This window comes from Notamacropus eugenii, chromosome 4 (genome assembly GCF_028372415.1).
Source record: "Notamacropus eugenii isolate mMacEug1 chromosome 4, mMacEug1.pri_v2, whole genome shotgun sequence".
NCBI lineage: Eukaryota > Metazoa > Chordata > Mammalia > Diprotodontia > Macropodidae > Notamacropus > Notamacropus eugenii.
The window spans coordinates 171647220-171669657 of NC_092875.1; the positions used below are offsets into that span (position 1 = coordinate 171647220).

A 22438-nucleotide genomic window follows, 5' to 3' on the forward strand; every position below is an offset into this window, starting at 1 on the left:
AACTTACTTCCAGGTTATTTTGGGAGTTAATGTGGAATTTATATTTTTCATATTTTTACTTTTATTGCATTAAAATGTAGCTAATGAACTAAGTGACTGCTCAGTCTCTTTAAAAGTAACTTTATGTAATGACAGAGAAGTATTTTGTTCTCTTGTGCTGTTTGAACTGAATTCCTGTATCATGCCAAAAAAGAAAACATTCTTAGTGATATTTAGCTTTATCTTCAAAAGAAAGTACCTAAAAAAAATGAAAGCCCATTCTACACATCTGCTCATTTATATGTCTATTATTCAAGAAGTTTTTATATTGGAAAAAAAATCAATAAACAAGCACTTCATAATTTTCTTTTAAGGGAAAAAAACTTTAGCCCTAGGCATATTTCAGATACTCGTCTAGCCATTTTTATAAGATTTGAAGAATGGGGCAGAATGGCATGTATATTTACACACATGCATATATATATTAAAATCAGAATATTTTACATGAAATAATGTGTGGTGAAAATGGCTATCTTGACAAAACAGCGTTTTTACATCAGGCCTTTAAATTTTCAACAGAGTTTCAACATTATTTAGATAAAATAATTATTTTACAAAGACGACTTTTAACATGATCAGGCCACCCACAGTGTTGACTAGAGAATATGGCATGCAAGCCACCCAGTGAGACTGATGTAATTTTTTCATCTTTGCTTAAAGTACAGTCACTAGACCAGATAATGTAGAAAGTTTTGATAGGCAGTGATCAAACAAGCAAAAACAGTTTAACCTTTTCCCCCTTTTTCCTTGTGACTAATTAAAAATAATTCATAAGGTGAAAAATTTGAACTATTTCTGTATAAGATAAATTTTACTTAGAATTTCTGATGAAGCAGTTCTTTTATTATTGTGATTCAGTTATGAGATTTATTTAGCTATTTATTGAAATGAAAAATACAGGGCTATCTGTTTTTAAAATAGTACTTTTTCTTTAAAATTGTACATTACATTGTATTAAGCTAAGTAATTTTTGTAATTTGTACCTTTTTTACTGGAATAAAATATTTTAAGCAACGTATATATTTAATTTTTTCCTCAAAAGTCGTTTTTTTCTGTTGCATTTATCACCCTATATCTAAATATCAGACTCATGGAATTTAATTGTTACAGTTTTGCTATTGTGTTAGAAAGGATGTATTCTATGTAAGTCAACTAACCTAAAAGTCTGAGATTTACTGTAAAATTTAGAGTACTGGTTAAAATAAACTACAAGTTCACCACAGTGAAATTAAGCACTTAGGTTTGGAAAATGTGGTTTTTAATTGTATAGAGCTCTCACCACATTAAGGCTTAAGCAGTCAAGATTGAAATTGTATTTCAGTAAACCGTAACATTCTCAGTGTACCTGATTTTGAAAAAAAAAAAACTTTTAAAAATGCTTAACACTGGTAATGTACATTTTGATTCAAAAGACTGATTCAAAGTTTTTTCTTAGGATTTTTTTAATTGTTATTTTTGAAATAGGGGCGAGTAACACTGCTGATACGTTGTTTCAAGAAGTCTTGGGCCGAAAAGACAAAGCAGATTCCACCAGAAATGCGCTAAATGTTCTTCAGCGTTTTAAGTTTCTCTTCAACCTTCCTCTAAATATTGAAAGGAATATTCAAAAGGTAGTGGGTATACACATCATATAAAGATCTATTTATATATTTTAAAAGCATGCTATTTATCATTTTTCAAAAGTTTAATTAGATCTATTTTTATTGAGCTATACTGACAGTCTCTAAAACATTATTTTAAAGGGTGATTATGATGTAGTCATTAATGACTATGAAAAAGCCAAGTCGCTCTTTGGGAAAACGGAGGTGCAAGTTTTCAAGAAATGTAAGAATTTGTTTATTACTTTTAGGTTTTCAGCTTTCCTTTTATAGGAAGAATGGGGAACTTATAATTCTGCAAAGAATGTTACATGTGTTTTAACTTGTGCAAAGAATGTTATATGTGTTTATTCGGTGCTCTCTTTAGAATTTGGAACAACTATTTTAAACAATAACTTGAGCAGAGTTTCTAACTAGGACATTTTACTAAGCTGTAGCATTATGAGAATCTTCAAGCAAAGGGTTTTTTTGGGGGGGGGGGTTGGTTTATGATTATTCTTACTTAGGGCTAAACTGATGTCTTTTATGCCGTGATTCTTTAATTCCAAAGTGATTTTCTAGTGATTTTGAAACTATTTAAATAGCAATAAATCTAGAAATCATGAAAATATTCCTTCAGATGTCTGATCTATGTTGCTTAAATGATCTTTAATGATTAACTTTTTTTCATTAAGTAAGCATTAAAGAAATATATAATGTGTGCCTTAGGCTATGATTCTTTGTGAACTAGCTTTTAAGTGTGAAAGTGTCAGATGCATCATCTTAAAAAAAAAATTGCTTTTTTGAGTTTGGGGATCATAGGGTGGAATATCTATAGTATAGGGAAATGAAGTTTTATAATTGGTTCTGTCACTATGGAAATAATTTAATGTTACCTTAATAATTTAATATTTGTACTTGATTGTCAGAATGAGTTTAAGCTGTAATCATTTAAATCCTCCAGTGCTTAGTGGTAAGAATGTAAAATCAAAGTAATTCGTTAAACTTTCACAGAGCTTTATCACTAAATAATAATAATAACCTTTGTATTTACAACACTTTACAGTTTACAAAGTACTACCACATATGTTATCTGATCCATACCATAGACCTATGAAATGTGCTAGGAAAGTTATATTTTTCCCATTTTTCTGGGAAAAATGAGCAAGCTTATCAATTATGATTACTCTCAAAGAAAACCTTTTTATTGGCTGGCCTCAATCTTAGATACTTTATGACAAAAGTAAAACCACATTTCTCATTCCCCTCTTCAGAAAATCATGTGCTTCTAAGGATTCTAACCTTAAAAGCAAATTAAACTTTTTTTTTTTTACTTAATCATGAAAGTTCAATATAGTTGATAAACTGTCTATATTAAATTTTCTTTATTAAATTGATCAGTCTATTTATAAAAACACAGGAAAATGCATTTCAAAATGCATTTTCCCTGACATTAACTTTTATTTTTTCCTTTTTAATAGATTATGCTGAAGTAGAAACACGGATTGAAGACTTGAGAGAACTACTTCTGGACAAATTACTTGAGACTCCATCTACCCTACATGACCAGAAACGTTATATAAGGTGACTTTTTCTAAAGTACCTTAACTAACTCTACATGTTCATAAATAGTGATTGACATAAATACATCCATGTAATAGTGAACATAGTGTCTGTACCCTGAAGCTAAGTTTGGAAGAACTAGGAGACACATGTATTCTTGAAATTGGAAACACTGGCAGGGAAGCATTGCCCAGCAAATAAAAGTAGAAAGATTGTGGGATGCTACTGTAGTTCCCTACCTTTTGGAACAATTCATAATTTATATTGTTAATATGCTTTTTTCAGATTTTACATCTTTAGCACACTACTACATTTTAGGATTTCCTAAACATGTGCCTTATTTTTGAAGATGGCATAGGGAGGAAGGGAAGATGACCTATATATCCCCAGTATATAGGTCACTTGGGTTTCTACCACACTATGGTTCCTTCATGTTACTCAGTCCAGCTGACTTATGACAGTGTTCTGCTTTATGTGCACAAAGGCTTCTGGCATATAACTCAGCATGTCAAGCAGTTCTTCATACCATAGTGGTATGCCATTGATCATTTGTTGAAAAATTTTTCTCAACACTGAACAGACAACTTAATTCTAGCAAAAGGCTAACCTCAGAAAATACAACATACGTGAGTAATCAACCCAAAGAGAAATAAGGTTTCTTCATGGGGAGATAAACAGTATAAAATGAGGATGTGGCCCAGAGAATTTCTAATGTGAATAAGAAGATTAAGAGAAGTAAAGGACTTCAGAGGTAACCACTTTCATGATTGTAATTTGGTCCACACATAGAGACTATTATAAAGGCACTAAATATATTTGTTTTATTTGTCATAAGCATTTTTGTGCATATTTTCTTGTGGGACCCTAAGAACATAATGTATATGAACTTATCATCTCGTCATCTCTCCATTTAAGGATTGTCATTGTGTTTAACATTTAATGAAACAATAGAAATATAAAATAAATTTCATCCTTCTTTCCCTACCCCTCCTTCAATTTCCAAAATTAAAGGATACCTATAACTACAGTTCTGTCTTACAGACTCTCTTGAGTTGTTACTCAATTTAAATTCATAGAATTTGTAGAATTTTATATCTAGAAAGAACCATAGATATTGTAGCTCACTCACTTTTCATATAAACATGTGGATAGACATCTATAGTTTGGGGGAAATATTTGCTCTGAAGTTTACAAGTATAGGAGGATTGTTACAGTTGTAGCTATAAGCTCCAAGGAAGGTGTATCAGTATTTTGGTTGAGAAGTTGTAGTAAAGGAAGATCAGCCTTAGGTTAAATTGGGAAGTTGATGAAATTTGCCTTTATTCCTGTTGTCATTGTGGCTATTCACTAATACTTTCAGATTAAATTATGAGGTTACCCTTCACAAAATTATTATAAAGTTATAAAGCAGAGGCTCTCATAGAAATGAATATCTATCTAATGATAGAATTTTCTAAACTGTGGAGTCTGGGGTCAGTGATAAATACTGTATATACTAAAACCCCTCATATCATAACGTAGATTTCATTATCTGTTCCTTAGGCTAATCCCAGTGGCAACAAAATTCATAGTCACAAGGGTGTAGTTTCATGTCCTGTATACTTTACAAAAAGATGGAAAAATAAATCTTATGTCTTTATAAGAGAAAAAAATAAAGTATAACCTGGAAATGAATAATCTAGTGAAATGCCTTGCTTAAGCTTAAAAATAAAGGATATGAGGAAGAATTTTTTTCCATTTTATTTATTTATTTTAAGTTTTCAACGTTAATTTCCACAAAATTTTGAGGTCCAAATTTTTCCCCCCATCTCTCCCCTCCCCCCACCCCAAAGCTGCTTGCATTCTGATTGCCCCTTCCACCAATGTACTCTCCCTTCTAACACCTCTCCCTTCCCTTGTCACCATCTTCTCTCTTGTCCTATAGGGCAAGATAAATTTCTAAACCCCATTACCTATATTTCTTATTTCCCCATTGTATGCAAAAAAAATTCTCAGTATTTGTTCCTAAAACTTTGGGTTCCAACTTCTCTTCTTTCCTCCCTCCCCACCAATCCCCTCTGAGAAGGCAAGCAATTCAATATAGGCTATATATTTGTAGTTTTGCAAATGACTTCCATAATAGTTATGTTGTGTAAGACTAACTATATTTCCCTCCATCCTATCCTGCCCCCATTTCTTCTGTTCTCTTTTTTGACCTTGTCCGTCCCCAAGAGTATTTACTTGTAATTGGACCCTCCTCCCATTTCCCCTCCCTTCCATCATCCCCCTACTCTGCTTATCCCCTTCTCCTCTACTTTCCTGTAGTGTAAGATAGGTTTTCATGCCAAATTGAATGTGCATGATATTCCTTCCTTGAGCCAGATGTGATGAGAATAAGCTTCACTTTATCCCTCTCACCTCCCCCTTTTCCCCTTCCATTGAAAAAGCTTTTTCTTGCCTCTTTTATGAGAGATAATTTGCCCCATTCCATTTCTCCCTTTCTCCTTCCAATATATTCCTCTTTCACCCCTTAATTTTATTTTTTTATTAGATGTGATCCCTTCCTATTCAATTCATCCTGTGTTCTGTGTGTGTGTATGTGTGTGTGTATAATCCCTCCAACTACCCAAATACTGAGAAAAGTCTCGGGTTACAAATATTATCTTTCCATGTAAGAATGTCAACAGTTCAACTTTAGAAAGTCCTTTATGATTTCTCTTTCCTGTTTACCTTTTCATGCTTCTCTTGATTCTTGTGTTTGAAAGACAAATTTTCTATTCAGTTCTGTTCTTTTCATCAAGAAAGTCCTTGATGTGCTTGAAAGTCCTCTATTTCACTGAATGACCATTTTTTCCCCTGAAGTATCATACTCAGTTTTGCTGAGTAAGTGATTCTTGGTTTTAATCCCAGTTCCTTTGACTTCTAGAATATTGTATTCCAAGCCCTTCAATCTCTTAGTATAGAAGCTGCCAGATCCAGTGTTATCCTCATTGTATTTCCACAATACTCAAATTATTTCTTTCTAGCTGCTTACAATATTTTCTCCTTGACCTGGGAACTCTGGAATTTGGCTACAATATTCCTAGGATTTTTTTTTTTTTCAGATCTCTTTCAGAAGGTGATTGGTGGATTCAGTCAGTATTTATTTTGCCCTCTGGTTCTAGAATATCAGGGCAGTTTTCCTTGATAATTTCATGTGAGATGATGTCTAGGCTCTTTTTTTGATCATGGCTTTCAGGTAGTCCCATAATTTTTAAATTGTCTCTCCTGGATCTATTTTCCAGGTCAGTGGTTTTTCCAATGAGGTATTTCACATTTTCTTCTACTTTTTCATTCTTTTGGTTTTATTTTATAATTTCTTGGTTTCTTATAAAGTCATTAGCTTCCATCTGCTCTATTCTCATTTTGAAAGAACTATTTTCTTCAGTGAGCTTTTGAACCTCATTTTCCTTTAAGCTAATTCTGCTTTTTAAAGCATTCTTCTCCTCATTGGCTTTTTGAACCTCTTTTGCCAATTGAGTTGCCTATTTTTAAAGGTGTTATTTTCTTCAGCAACTTTTTGGGTCTCCTTTAGCAAGCTGTTGACTCCCTTTTCATGATTTTCTTGCATCGCTCTCATTTCTCTTCCCACTTTTTCCTCCACCTCTCTTACTTGATTTTCAAAATCTTTTTTGAGTTCTTCCATAGCCTGAGACCATTGCATATTTATTTTTGAGACCTCTAATGGTAAGCATTGTTCTTCCTTATCTGAAAGGATGGAAGGAAGTACCTGTTCACCAAGAAAGTAACCTTCTATAGTCTTATTTTTTTCCCCTTTCTTGGGCATTTTCCCAGCCAGTTACTTGACTTTTGAGTCCTTTGTCAAGAGGAGGGTATACTTTCAGGACCTGTAAGATCTCAGTTCCTTCAAGGTGCCACAATCAAGGGAGAATAGTTTACTCCCTGGCTGGGATCCCAGCTGAGTTTCAGATCAGCTGCTCTATTCCCCCAGGGCCTTTAGGCTGTGAGCTCCACAAAGGGATGCTGATGCTGCTGCCACCACCACTGCCACCTCCACCTCCTGTGGCTAGGGGGCAGGGGAGGACCCTGCTCCCTTCCTGCCCTTTGAAAAAAGCCCTCTCACTGACCTCAGAAGCTCTGTTTGGTGCCTGTGGGTTGAGGGATCCAGGAACCTCCACTGCTGCTGCTGGGGACTACACCCTGAGGCCTGCTTCGGTCCCCCTCTCCCAGGTCCCACTCTCCCAGGTGCCATGTTGCCTTGGCCATACTGTGCTCTGCCTCGCATCTGATGCGTCTGACCTTTCCCGTTGACCTTCCAGGTCACCCTGGGCTGGAAATCTATTTCACTCTGTCGTTCTGTGGCTTCTGCTGCTCTAGAATTTGCCAAGAGTCATTTTTTTTTTTATTTTTATTTTTTTTTTTATTTTGTAATGTTTAACAATCACTGCCATACAATTGCGATTTTATCCCTCCCCACCTACTCCCCACTACCCCCCTCCCTCCCCACGACTGCATACAATTCTGTATAGATTCTACATATACTTTCCTATTGAGTATATTTTCACTATAGTCATGCTATGTAGTCAGACTAAGATAAATGAAAGAAATCGTATAACAAATCAGAACATGATACACAAATACATACACATACACAAACATGATCTGCTACAATATGTGAGTGACTTCCATATTTCTCTCTCTGAGTGTGGCAGGCATTTTGCCTTGAGATCCTCCATTGGGATTTTTTCTTTTTTTTTTTTGGTAAGAAGTTCTTGTGTTATTACAAAAATCTAAGTCTACCAGAAAAAACTCTCACACACTGTGGTTGTTGCTGTGCATAAAGTTCTCCTGGTTCTGCTCCTTTCACTCAGCATCAGGTCATATAAGTCCTTCCAGGCCTCTCTGAAGTCTTCTTGTTCATCATTTCTTATGGCACAATAGTACTCCATTACATTCATATACCATAATTTATTCAGCCATTCCCCAATTGATGGACATCCCCTTGACTTCCAGTTTTTGGCAACTACATAGAGTGCTGCTATAAATATTTTTGTACATGTGGGACCCTTTCCCATTTTTATGATCTCTTGGGGATATAGTCCTAGTAGCGATATTGCTGGGTCAAAGGGTATGCACATTTTTGTAGCCCTTTGGGCATAGTTCCAAATTGCTCTCCAGAATGGTTGGATGCGCTTGCAGCTCCACCAACAATGAATTAGTGTTCCAACTTTCCCACATCCTCTCCAGCATTTATCATTTTCTTGTTCTGTCATGTTTGCCAATCTTATAGGTGTGATGTGGTACCTCAGAGTTGTTTTGATTTGCATCTCTCTAACCAATAGTGATTTAGAGCATTTTTTCATATGATTATAGATAGCTTTAATTTCTTCCTCTGAAAATTGCCTGTTCATATCCTTTGACCATTTATCAATTGGGGAATCAAGAGTCATTTTTTACAGGTATTTTATGCGCTGTGGAGAAAAGGTAGCATATGTGCATCTTTCTACTCTACCATCTTGGCTCTGCCCCCTCTTACTTGATTTTCAAAATCCTTTTTGAGCTCTTCCATGGCCTGGGACCATTGCATATTTAATTTGGGGGTTTTGGATGCAGAAGCCTTGACTTTTATGTCTTTCCTTGATAATAAACATTGTTCTTCCGTGTCCAAAAGGATGGGAGAGAATACCTGTTCACCACGAAAGTAACCTCCTATAGTCTTATTTTTTTTTTCCCTTTTTTGGGCATTTTCCCAACCAGTTACTTGACTTTTGAGTCCTTTGTCAAGAGTAGGATATACTCTGGGGACCTATAAGATCTCAGTTCCTCCAGGGTAGGAACATTCAAGGGAGAGACATTTACTCCCTGGCCTGCCTTGTGGCTGAGATTCAGATCAGCTGCTCAGTTCCTCCAGGGGCTTTAAGCTGAGCTGCTCCAACAATGGAGCCTGCTGCTGCATGGCCACTGTAGCTGCCCACCGTCCGCTACCGCTGCCGCCATGTGGGAACTGGGCTAGGAGTGGAACCTACTCCCTTCTCGCTCTGGTTGAAAAAGCCCTCTCACTGACCTTTGGCATCTGTGGGTTAAGGGATCGATCTGCAAACCACTGCAGCTAGTGGGGAGTGCTGTGGTCCTGCTCCTCCCAGTGCCATGGGGCCCAGACTGCATCTGGTGTGACAGACCTTTCCTGTTGGCCCTTCCTGTCACCCTGGATTGGAAATCTCCTCCATCCCGTCATTCTGTGGCTTCTGCTCTAGAATTTGTTGAGAGTCTTTCTTTACAGATATTTTATGGGCTCTGGGGGAAGAGCTAGAGTATGTACATCTTTCTACTCTGCTATCTTGGCTCTACCCCCGAAGAATTTTTTTTTTTTACAGTTATCATTAAATAGGAAAAAAATTACTGAACAAGGTTATAGTTTTGTTTTTCTCTAGAAACTTTTACAAGGGAGGGAGATGCTTACCTTTCTTGGGCTTTTTAGATATAGTTTTACTTGAAGGTAGGCTTGAACAATGTATCTAACATATTAAGGTACAGTATGCCTTCTTTTCATGTGGCTGGACTATGATCTTATCTGATGAAAGGAGTCCCCACATTGAAGAGATCATGGATCAAATGAAATAAAAAAGTGGAAGGAATACTGGAATTGTTTGCAGTGCCCCCACTTCTTACTAGGTTCTGATGATCCTCCAGACCTAGAACACTCTCCATCTCCTCTCATCCCATGACTTCCCTGCCTTCCTTCAGTTGGTAGCTTTTCTCAGTCTTCCTTGGTCTTAGTGCCCTCCCTTTGAGGTAACCTCACCCCCCACCCCACCACCACCTTATTCCTTGATAGATCTTGTTCATACCTAGTCATTAGGTCTGGAGTTCCTTGCAAGCAGGGAGTATCTTTTGCCTTTCTTGTCCCCAGTGCTAAGAACATAGACTGGCACCCAGCAGGCATTAATAAATGTACCTCACAGATTCTCCAGCTGTGATATTCTTATTTACTATTCATCTGATTGCATAAGTCATTTTCCCTTTCTGGGCTTAATCTATTAAACAAAGAGATTGGACTAGATGATTTTCAAGGTCTCTTACAACTCTCATATAATTTTGTTCTAATTTGATTATTCTATGAAAAGTTCAAATCAAGTTATCTGGCAGGCACAGCTGCATGCCTCCCCAGCATCTTTAAATAGTAGAGATGCTAGTAGCAGTTCATCTTATATGTATCTTTTCTAATGACTTTTGCAATGCAGAAGTCCCCCTATTTAGATTGATATAATAATGTATTTTATAAAGTATGCATAAATTACATGAAAACCAAAGGTAGTGAGGGCAACTCATAGATTATAGCATATTTGACATAGTTTATTTTCCTATTTTTCCTTTTATTCAAGTAGTTTTAATAAAAAAAAAAAAAGATTACTCATACAATGCTAGATTTAGGACTAGACGAGACCATAATGGCCACCTAATTTATTCTCAGTTTGTGGATGAGGGGACTGAGACCCAGAGAGATTAAATTAGGAAGTTAAGACAGCTAGGTGGTACATTGGATAGACCACTAGACCGGGAGACCCAATAGTAAATCCAGCCTCAGACACTTAATAGCTTTATAACCTTGGGCAAGTCACCTAACCTCTGTTAGCCTCAGTTTCCTTGATTATAAAATAGAGATAATAATAACAGCCCGTACTTGTCAGGGTTATGAGAATCAGATGAGATAATAATTGTAAGATACTTAGTACAGGGCCTTAGAACATAGTAAGCACTATATAAATGTTAGCTATTTCAGGGGATACAACCTGTAAAGATGGAAAGCATTTATCAAGTGCTTACTGTGTGCCAGTCCCTGTGCTAAGTGCTTTGCAAATATTATCAAGATAGTCCCTGCTCTTGAGCAGCTAGCTCACATTCTAATTGAAGGAGAAAACACATCAAGGAGGGATTATGTTAATTTTCAGTTCATATTGGATGGAAAGGCCAAGTGATACTTGGATTCTGAAAGAAAAGTGACAGGACAGAAGATAAGGTCCTGAGGACGTTGAAGAATGATGGCAGGGAAATTGGTCTTCTACTTAGAAGAGAGTAGGTTCAAGGGTTGGAGTAGCATAGGATGAGGGATCCTTCCACAAAGGGAAGGAGAGACCTGAGTCTGATGGGAACTGAGCAGTAGGGCAGTGAAAGTTGGGTTGGAGCAGTCTGTGATTCCCTCAAGTGACAATAGGTGATGCTAGGTCTGTCACTGGGCAGGAAAATGTCACCAACTTATATACATACAAGTCTATAAATATATATATATGTATATATATATATAACGTATATTACATATATATTATATATGTAGTTCATGGTAGAGCAGGAAAGATCTCATGCAGTAGATGCCAAATGAGTTAATCTTTAAAAAAAAAAAAAAAATTCCTAGGGATTCTAAGCATAAGTGAGGAGGAAGTACTTTCTGAAAGGGGAGATACTGTGCAAAGGAACAGAGATTGACATTGAAGTGTTACTTGTGAGGAGTAGTGAGAAAGCCAAAGAGTCGGTGGAACAATGGAGGGATCTTCCACAATGAGAATTTCTCATGAGGATGAGACCCCAATGAATGTTTTCAGTAGATCAGAAAGCACAAGTTCCATTTGGCTGGAATGTAGAGTAGCTAGGTAGTGCAGTGAATAGAGACCTGGAGTCAGGCAGACTCATATTCCTGAATTCAAATCTGGCCTCAGATATTTACTAGCTTTGTCATCCTGGAGGCGAGGGAAGGCGTGGCATCAGGGAAATCGCCTAACCTTGTTTGACTTAGTTTTCTCATCTGTAAAATGAGCTGCAGAAGGAAATAGCAAACCACTCCAGGATCTCTGCCAAGAAAACCCCAAATGGGGTCACAGAGAGTCAAACAATCCTGAAATGCCTGAATAACAACAAAGAGTACTTTAAGATGAATGATATGAAATAATGCTGGTAAGGTAGGGTAGAGCTAGCTTATGGAAGACTGAGAAGTTTGAGCAGTATGGAGCCATCAAAGATTTTTCAATAAGGAAGTGACATGGTCAGAACAATCCATCAAAAAGAGTCTGCTGTGTTTAAGTATCTGTGTATTAGGAAGTTTATTTTGGCAGTTGTGATAAGGATAAATTGTAGACTAGAAAGACTTTAGGCAGAGAGACAGGTTAGAAGGTTGCTAAAATACTCAAAGCAAGCGATAAAAAGGGAATGAACCAGGCTGGTAGCAAGTAAGTTGAGATATGTGGATGGATGTGAGTGAAATTGTGGAGGTAGAGTTGACTCGATGTGGTAAATGATTATATGCAGGAGATGAGAGTGGAAAAAGTAAAAGATTTCAGACCCAGGAAGATGTAGTGGAAAGAGCACTAGAGTGGGAGTCTGGAAGAAATAGGTTCAAGTCCTGTTTCCAGCACTTACTTGGCTGTGGAACCAAGGGCAACTCTGAACCTCAATTTCCTCCACTATAAATGGATGTGGTACCTACCTCATAGGATTGTTATGAAAATGGAAAGAAATTATGGGTATAAAGTGCTTTATAAATCCTAAACCATGGTTTAAAAACCAGTTATTCTTTTGTGTTGAACCTTGAGATCCTTGGGAATACTTATTGGATTAGTACCAGGTGGTTTTACTAGTAGTCATAGCGTTAAGAGGGATTCATGGGGTTAGGGTTTAAAATGCCTTTGTTTTCTTTTTCTTTGCACAACTGAGCAATGTTTGGCATAATTCAGACAACTAGTGTTTTCTTACACTTGTTCACCAGAGTAGCTAATAATAAACTTGCTGCTTATTTAAATTGCCCACATTGTACATAAGTAAATATACACTAATAATTAGCTGACTAGAAAGTTTTCAGCAGGAAGCAAAGTTTCCAGTGTTTTGCATGTCAATACAGACCCACCCCAAAGCATTTCTTAAAAATTATATCTGGAAATAAAGTTCAATCTGTTTAAAACAAAAGCAGGTAAAGGAAAGAAAATTGAAAAGGCTACCCTTTTTTCTTCTCCCATTTACTCTTTAAAAATGTCTTTTTAAAGCAATATTTGATTTGGATTTATAATTTTAAAATAAATCCTGTATACACACACACACACACACACACACACACACAAATATGTTAGAAATCAAACTTATGTAAAACATATGATAAAATAAACCTTTATTAGGAGCGTCAGAAAAAAGATAGCCAGCCTCTCCCTTCCCCCCAAATATAAATGAGATCCTAAACAATAAATCTAAATTATCTTAACGTACAAATTTATTTTAGATTTTTTTAAGAGCATTTCATGGTTTCTAGATATAAAATGTCATTGGTTTCTAGATTTCAAGCATGTTGATGAATAGTTACTAGGCTTATGCCAACGATGAAGCAGCATTCTGATATAATGGAAAGAGTGTTGGCCCTATTATCAAAAGAAACTTGTATTCAAATACTACTCCTAGCAAGTGAGCCTCTGGCAAGTCAGCCCCCTAACCTACTTGAGCACTGAGCTTCCTTTGTTAGAAGAGGATCACTGGGTGATAGTAAGGATCCAGTGATATAATGGATAGAAAGCACATTTTAAACTGGGACTTTATAAATGTCAGGTATTAATGTTTCTAATCTCATTCAATTTTTTTCTATTGGGGCACAGATAGAAATAGTAGGCACAAATCAAAAATTATTATACATTAAAAGTTCTATAAATTTTATGTCACAGGGTTATAACTGCTTTTCAGTTGAATATTATTATCACTGATAGTTATTTTTTTAGAATGAAAAATAAAGATATTGAACATTAAGCAATATTACATTGTATTCCTCAAATACCAGAGAAAAGAACTCATATAAATTTACATAGTGGTTCCTTTTTTTCCATTTCTTTAGTTTTTTTTTTAAAAAAAGTAAATTGTTTTGTATATAAATTACTTTTTTTTTATTTCAAAAGCTAACCAATTAAGTTGGGCACTAGAGCTGTTACAACTTAGTCATAGAGGACAGGAAAATAAAGAGTTGTTACTGGACAATGGAAATAATGTTTTCCTAAGTATGTTGTTGTTCAGTCATTTCAGTCATGTCAGACTCTCCATGACCCCCTTTGGGGTTTTCTTGGCAAAGATAGTGGAGTGGTTTGTCATTTCCTTCTTGAGCTTATTTTACAGATAAAGAAACTGAGGCAAATAGTGTTAAGTAAGTGACTTGTCCAGAGTCACACAGCTAGTTTCTGAGACCACATTAGAATTCAGGAAAATGAGTCTTCCTCCACTGCACTACCTGGCTGTCCTTTCCTAGGTCTATATTTGGTTAAAAAAAAAAAGTCTTAGGGGGTAAAACACCATTCTTGAGGAGAAGTATGAAGTTACTGTATTAATTCCAAATGGGAAAATGAGAGGACACAGGGAAAACCTAAAACTTAATGCTCTGACTCTATTTAAACCTTTTAATATTGGGGGGACTAGGGAGAGTGGAACATCGGGGAAATCTGGCTGACACACGGAGATTGGATTGAATTTTGAAAGTCAGGAGCAATTTATGAGACACATTCTCTAAAGCTGAACTTTCTTTTTTTTTAGATGGGTTACAGGCTGATTTTTTTTTTTATGTGTGAAGTAGTTAAAATTGTCTTTTTATGACTGGTTGGGTAAAAACACACATATCCTTTTAGCTCAGCCTATATGTCTGCAAACATAAGAATAGTCTACATGTAGGTGATGGGAGGAAAGAAAAAGAATGGAACAGTTCTAGAGCATGGAATTTATTGAAGCTTATGAAAGCAGACATATTTTTTGTTTCTTTTTTTGTTTTCCTTGATGTTGCAGTTTGTTATTTGCTCTCCAGCAGTGACATCAAAGGGATATTTTTCTTTTTTTTTTTAATTATTTTGTTTTCAGTGTTCTACAATCTCTTCCATATATCTTAGATTTTTTTCCCTCTCTCCCCCGGAGACAGCATGCCATCTTATATAGGTTCTGTACATATGTTCCTATTAAATACATTTTCACCTTAGTCATGTTGAATAGAAGAAAGAAGACATATTTTTGAAAAAACATTTCATGCAAGATGACCAAGTATCTACTCTGACATTTGCCTTACCTACCCAATCATGAAGATCATAAGAATAAAATCTACTCTGGGTGTTATATATAGATTGAAGGTTACAGAGGTCATTTCCAGATCTCACTTTTTCAAGTATAGCTGCTAAAGAGCAAAATGGACTTGTTTCATCCTACTTACATGGATGTGGAGAGCTTTGACTGAGTAATGAAATAACTGAGCCCTTGAGAAGCTTGGGGAGATGGTACAGGGGCAAAGAACCCATTTTCCCCATATATCAGTTTTTTGTTTCCCCAGTTTGATTTAGGAACTAATGAACAGATTAAATTCTGTTACCATTCTCTGTAAGATTATTATTGCAATAAACTTTCTGTGTTGGAGGTAATAATCTAGTTATATAAAATAATATTTAATAAAAATTCTGGAATTTGTGATAAGATTAGGCCTCCATGTTATATTTCTCTTTATTGCCCAAGGCTCTACCTTTCATGGCATGTCTCCAAAAATTTCAGGTTAGTCTTAATATGTTTTTGTCGTTCTGCTTGATTTTAAATTTTCACTCCAAAGGGAATTTTTAATATTTTATCATTTTCTGAGTGTAGTTAACAATTTGATTTTAAAAAACCCCAGATACATTATTTTCCATATCTCTAGACATGGAATTACTGGCAAGAGGAGGTAGCTAGATGATGCAGTGGAGAGGAATGGACTAGGGTTCAAGAAGACCTGAGTTTAAATCCAGTTTCAAACACTCCTTGGGACAAGTTACTTCACTGTCTTAGTCTGTAAAACTTGTAAAATCAGGGGATTGTTCTTAAAGACCTCTAAGATTTCTTCCAGCTCTAATCTTGATCTATTATCCACTATGACCTATGATTCCTCTTCTCCCAGCCACAACTCAATTTCTTGGCATTCAGAACTTTAAAGGTCCGTAACTGTGGTCATAGACTCACTTCATGTTAAAAGGGCCCTTACAAATTCTTAGTTGCCCCTAGGTGTTGAGAGTTTAGTCATAAAAAAAACGGTGAGACAGTGCCATCTACTGGCAGCTATATTTATACTTTTCTAAGACAGGACAAACAAAAAGCTTTGGTTTGAAAGTGATAATCTACCTTCTCCAATGATTCCCACTTTTGTGGAAGATAACTTAAAGTTTAATGACTGTTAATAATGAGGAAATACTCTTTTATCTGAAATTAAGTGTATTGATAAAAGTACTGAACTAAATTACTCTTTCTAAAATATAATCAGCCCTTTTTGGCTAGAGTTCTAATCCTTTATCATTCTGTGAGAGATATTAAAAAGTATTTAACTTATTTCATTAAATTAAGGTTTAAAAAATTAGAAAATGTCTTTGTACCAGTGATTCATTATTTGACCCATACTTTGTTTTTCTTTATAAATCTGAAAAAAAAAATTTTGTTGTCCCATCTATCCTGGTTTTTATTAATATCAGAATTCTAACCTATATGTATCTTTTCCAGATATCTTTCTGATCTCCATGCTGATGGAGACCCTTCTTGGCAGTGTATTGGAGCACAGCATATGTGGATCCTTCAGCTCATGCACAGTTGCAAAGAGAGCTATGTAAAAGACTTAAAAGGCAAGTTTATTCCTTCTTTAATTAGTAAACTAATTCCGTGGTGTCCATTGAGTGATCTTTAGAGTGCTTAATTTATTCAGAGGACTACTATCCAATTTTTTCATTATCCAATTTTCTTCTTCTGCCCAAGCTGTTTTATCCTATTTTATCTTGTACTAAAGGGTAAACAAGAGAATTGAAGATAAATTATTCTGGGGACTACTATCTGGTTTTCTCATTATCTAATTTTCTTCTTCTGCCCAAGCTATTTTATCTTGATTAGCTCTTGTATTAAAGGATAAACAAGATAATGGAAGATGAAAAAGTGAAACCTTAATCTGTTAAATACTATGACTTATTAATAACTGACAAAGATGTAACAGAAAACTGAAACTTATGGATCAAAATTAGATTTGAAATAAGTTCATGAAACTGCTATCATTGCCCTCTTTTATTATAAGTAGTGGAAAGTTAGAGGCCATATGCTGTGGTAGAACAGAGTGATGGGATTGAAACGTCTAACACACCTAGTAGTCACTTAACCTCTTTGTGCTTTAGGCAACCCTCTGAAGTCCTAGATGACTTGCAATCTATGTTTGTTAAAGAATTTCCCACACCAGGGAAATCGCATGTGCTTGTTGTAATGGAAAATTTAATGTTTGTCACAAATCCCCTGTTTTATAGGTGAGGAAACTGAAGCTTAGTGAAATTAAGTGGCTGACCCAGGGTAATCAGCTAGTGACTAGATTACAGGTCACATGATCTTCGGTGTAGTACTCTTCCCAGTAAGGCTTAAGTCATATATGTTATTGAAAGAGGAAGCATTCATTTTGTCTTGAGTTTATTTTGTTTCTTTGAAGTAAGATAAACATCCGATTAAGAATGTCAATATCTTATAGAATTTATACTCAAAAGGATAAAAATAAACTTGCTTATTAACAAAATATTTATTACTATTTACTTTTATCATACTAATCACAAATCTCTTGTTGCTGAACATCATTAAAACATGGCAAGTTTTTATCTAATTGTCAGATCCTAGGGATATGTATGCAGTATATACCGTTATTGATGTAGGCATTACCTCAAAGTAAACCAGAATTATAATTTATGTTTGTTGATTTATTGCATTATGCTTTAGCATATTATACTCAGCAAAACATTCTTCAGCATCTACTGTGGAGTCTAGTACTATGCTCATTGTTGTGAGCAATATAAATAAACATACAATATGTGGCATATTTTTTCAAAGAACTTTTTGAGAAGATGAGATAGGCAAATGTGAAAAACTGATAGCACAGGAAGACAATTCAGGAAATTTATGATAAAATTTCAAATTAGTGGTACTGTGACATTTAATTAAAATGTAAAGCTTTTGTTATGAATTTACTTTTGATCAATAAAACTCAAACATTACTTCACTTGTTAACTCATCAAAATCCCTGCCATCCTCATTCCTTCCATTAGTGTTTTTGCAGGCCTGTTTTACCAGTAGGGTTTGGAACAGGTGGAGAAGAAAGGATAGGAAGGCCACTAAATAAATGTTTGACCCAATCATAATGATCCATGGACCACAAATTACTTGAAAATTATTCTATTCTAATTATTTCTAGAAGCCAGTTAAATTTTATAGGATAAAAACTTTCATGCTAATTAATGAAGACATACATTCTTTATAAGACAAATTCTTTCCTTCAGCTTTAATACTAATCTCATACACACACATATGTGTATGTGTGTGTGTATATATCCAAAGGTTAGACATTAGTTAGTATGGATACATGACCTCTCCTTTATTTATATCTTCTTATTATCCCTTCAACACTAGCACTTCTGATGCCAGCAGAAAGAACTTTCTGGTTTTTTGGGTCCATAGATAGCTTTCTAACATAACCATAATTTTTGCTTACTTATAAATTAATTTGTAAATTTTACATATTTATAAATTGGTATTTTATAAGAAGAAATAAAAGGAAATGTGTCTGTGTTCAAAGCTCCCCACCAAAGTCCTATGCCTCATGACAGCATGGAAGTTACCCTGGATTCTTGAAGGTATTCTAGCAAAGTACAAGTTATAGCATGTCTTACCAGACTAGAAGGGCTTCAATGACAAGCCTGAAGACAGGCATTATATCTGACATTCAAATACCAGTCTGACTGTGTCCCATTTTATTATGTGAAGGGTGGCCAACCAGGGGAGGAAATTATTTTGTCCACAGCAACTCACAAGAAATTTTCTGATAACACCAAGTAAGTTTGTGATCTATATAGGTGGAAAGGAGAACCTGCGATAATGAAATCACATATCCTTCAAGTATTCAAATATGGGCTAGGCACTGTGCTCATTGTTGAGGGAGCTTCAAAGCTAAGTCAGTCTATCTTCATTTATTAAATGCCTACTTTGTGCCAGGCACTATACTAAGGCTGACAGAGGCAAAAGACAATCACTGCTCTTGAGGAACTCAAAATCTTTTTTTTTTTTTTTTTTGCACTTATTAGTATTTAATTTCTTTCCCCCAATTACATGTAAAAATAGTTTTCAACATTCATTTTTGTAAGAGTTTGAGTTCCAAATTTTTCTTCCTCTCTTCTCTCTTCTTTCCCTAAGACAGTAGGCAATCTAATATAGGTTATATATGTACAGTTATGTTAAACGTATTTCCACATTAGTCATGTTGTGAAAGAAGAATCAAAACAAAAGGGAAAAATCATAAGAAAGAAAAAAAACAAAAAAAAGTGAAAATAATATGCTTCAATCTGCATTCAGACTCCATACTTCTTTCTCTGAATGTGGAGTCTTTTTGAATTGTCTTGAATCATATTGCTGAGAAGAGCTAAGTCTGTCATAGCTAATCATTGCACGATGCTACTGTTACTGTGTGCAGTATTCTCCTGGTTTTGCTCATTTCAATTAGCATCGGTTCATCTAAGTATTACTAGGTTTTTCTGAAATTCACCTTTTCATCATTTCTTATAGAACTGTAGTATTCTGTTACATTCATATGCTACAACTTATTCATCCATTCCCCAGCTGATGGGCATCCCTTCAGTTTCCAGTTCTTGACCACCGCACAAAGAGCTGCTATAAATATTTTTGTACGTTTGGGTCCTTTTCCCATTTGTATCCATCTTTTGGATACAGCTCTAGAAGCGGTATTGCTGGGTCAAAGGGTATGCATGTTTTTATAGCCCTTTGGGCAGAGTTCCAAATTGCTCTCCAGAATGGTTGGATCAGTTCACAACTCCACTAACAATGCATTAATGTTCCAATTTTCACATATCTTCTCCACCATTTTCCTTTTCTTTCATATTAACCAATCTGATAGGTATAAGGTGATACCTCAGAGTTGTTTCAATTTGCATTGTGAAGAGCTCAAAATTTAATGGGGCAGACAACATGCAAACAACTATGTACAAACAAGTTATATGTACTGGGTAACTAGGAAATAATAAACAGAGTGAAGGCACCAGAATCAAGAGGGATAGGGAAAGGTTCCCTGTAGAAGGTAAGATGTAAGGTGGTATTTGAAGGAAGCAAAGCAAAGCAGGAGACAGAGGATGAAGGAGAACATTCCAGGCATCAGGCAGAGACAGTGAAAATGCCCATAGCAAGAGATGAACTGTTTGTTCAAGGGACAGAAAGGAAGCCAGTATCATTGGATTGAGGACTACATGTTAGGATATAAAATGTAAGAAGACTAGAAAGAGAGGCTGGTTATGAAAGGCTTTGAACAACAAATAGAGGATTTGGATTTTGATCCTGGAGGTGATAGTGATCCACTTGAATTTATTGAGTAGAGCAGAAAACATGTTTGGTACTGTGCTTTAGGAAAGTCACTTTGGAGACAGAATAGAGGGTGGATTGGAATGGAGGAATGAAGAGGACAGTGGAGAGTTGAACTGGTTCAACAATGGGTCATGATAGGAGGAGACTATGGCTAGGACGAAGGTGATTGAGGCTGAGGAGAAAACTGAGGGGTCGAGGGATTTGAGGTCATGGTGTGGACGAAGAAGATATTTAGAATTAGAAGTCAGAGACAGAGGTAGAAATCCAGTAGTTTGTGATCAGGTAGAGGGATTTCAGAGTTCACGAACATGGAGACGGTGCATTTGTGGGTACAGCAGGATCAAGAATATGACATCTTGGTGAGTGACTAAGATGAAATGAAGGAGTAGGTTACAAGAAATGAGTAGGTTGAGAAGCTAGCAGGTGGAGACTAGAGTGTTTGAGGGAGTGTCAGTATGTACATTGAAGTCCACTTATATGAGGGGAGGAGAATAAGATTGTGAGCCAGGTACTGAATTCATTGAGAAAGGAAGGGGAGTGCCCCGGAGGTCTCTAGACAACATCTATCCAGATTTTGATTGGGTAGTAGATATAAATTGTGTAGACCTTAAAGGAGGAAATGTTAGTGATTGATGGTAGTGGGGGGCAAACCTGGATGTGGCAATGGGAAGCAAGGAGTATTCCAACTTCTGTGTCATCCAGAGGGAGGTTGTATCATCAGGAGGAAACCAGTTCTCAGTGATAGCCAGAAGAAGGAAGAAGTGGAAAAGAAAAGATTTAAGATGAAAGCAAGATAAATAAAATATGGTCTTTGCCTTCAAGCAGCTAAAAGAGTCATAGGCATGATAAGATGTTTGTTCATTTATGCAATTGTTATTCAACAAATAAGTGTTAAACACCTAATATACAGAAATAAATGTGCCAGACTCTAGAGAGGATGCAGAGACAAATAAGACACAGTCCTTTCCCTCAAGGAGTCTATAATCTGGTAGGAAGAAATATACTGTATGAGCAGATAAATATAATACAAGTTATAATCAAATAACTATGTAAAATAAAATGTTATATAATCAGTGGGGGATCTGTATTCAGAAGATATGCACATAAGTAATAATGTGCATAAAAGATATGTGCATAACAGAAATTTTTAAAAAGAGAGTTTCAAGTTAGAAATCACTTCTGCATTGATTAGGGGAGGGAGGAAAGACAGTAAATAGATAAGGCTTCATTCAGGAAGCAGCATTTGAGCTAACTCTTAACGAATAGACTTTTTGAGTGTTGGTGCTAGAGATTGATAGAATGCTAGAACATGCCTAAAGCATCATAAAGTTCCAGCCCCTTAATTTTTCAAATAAGAGAATCCATTCATTAAGTGACTTGCCTAAGGTTAAATAGTTTCTAAGTAGAATAGTAAGTGCTTGAACCTAGTCAGAAATTTTCTTCTATTACTCTGTACTGCCCCTTCTTCACAGTGCTGCCTCTTTAGTTGTTATATAGACTTTGAATTAAGACTTTCTCTTAGTCCTTCAGGTCATTTTATCCACTCATCCCTGTGATCTGTGTCAGGAGTAACAGTCATGGAAGAAGTAATAATTAGAACTTCTGCACATAAAGTCAATGCAAAATAATATTTAACTGGATTAATAAAACAGACATATAAAAATACAGGGAGTAATAATTTCCTAAATGGAAGCCCCTGAAATTATCCAAACTAGAGACATCTGCCTCTGTTTTCACTCATAGACGCTAGCTACTTTAATACATTGTGATGAATGATACTGGAGAAACTCTCTATAAACTTAATTTCTGTAGAAGATAGTAACAGCATAGATTTACATAGATTTTGGGGATTTCTAAAATGCTTATTTCAGAAAATGTTATTACTT

At 35.7% G+C, this 22438-nt stretch overlaps 1 protein-coding gene across 8 annotated transcripts in view; it reads left to right on the plus strand.

Annotated features, from left to right (window-relative positions):
• The window catches only part of EXOC2 (exocyst complex component 2), a 250636-nt gene that overhangs the window by 102341 nt on the left and 125857 nt on the right, over positions 1-22438 (plus strand). For all 8 annotated transcript variants that reach the window (XR_011965863.1, XR_011965864.1, XM_072603658.1 and 5 more), the window contains 4 exons: positions 1504-1649; positions 1782-1863; positions 3098-3200; positions 16668-16786. Coding sequence is in view for 6 of the 8 variants with exons in the window: in XM_072603658.1 (XP_072459759.1) it covers positions 1504-1649; positions 1782-1863; positions 3098-3200; positions 16668-16786 (450 nt within the window). In the remaining 2 variants the exon portion in view is untranslated. The remainder of the gene's footprint in view (positions 1-1503; positions 1650-1781; positions 1864-3097; positions 3201-16667; positions 16787-22438) is intronic.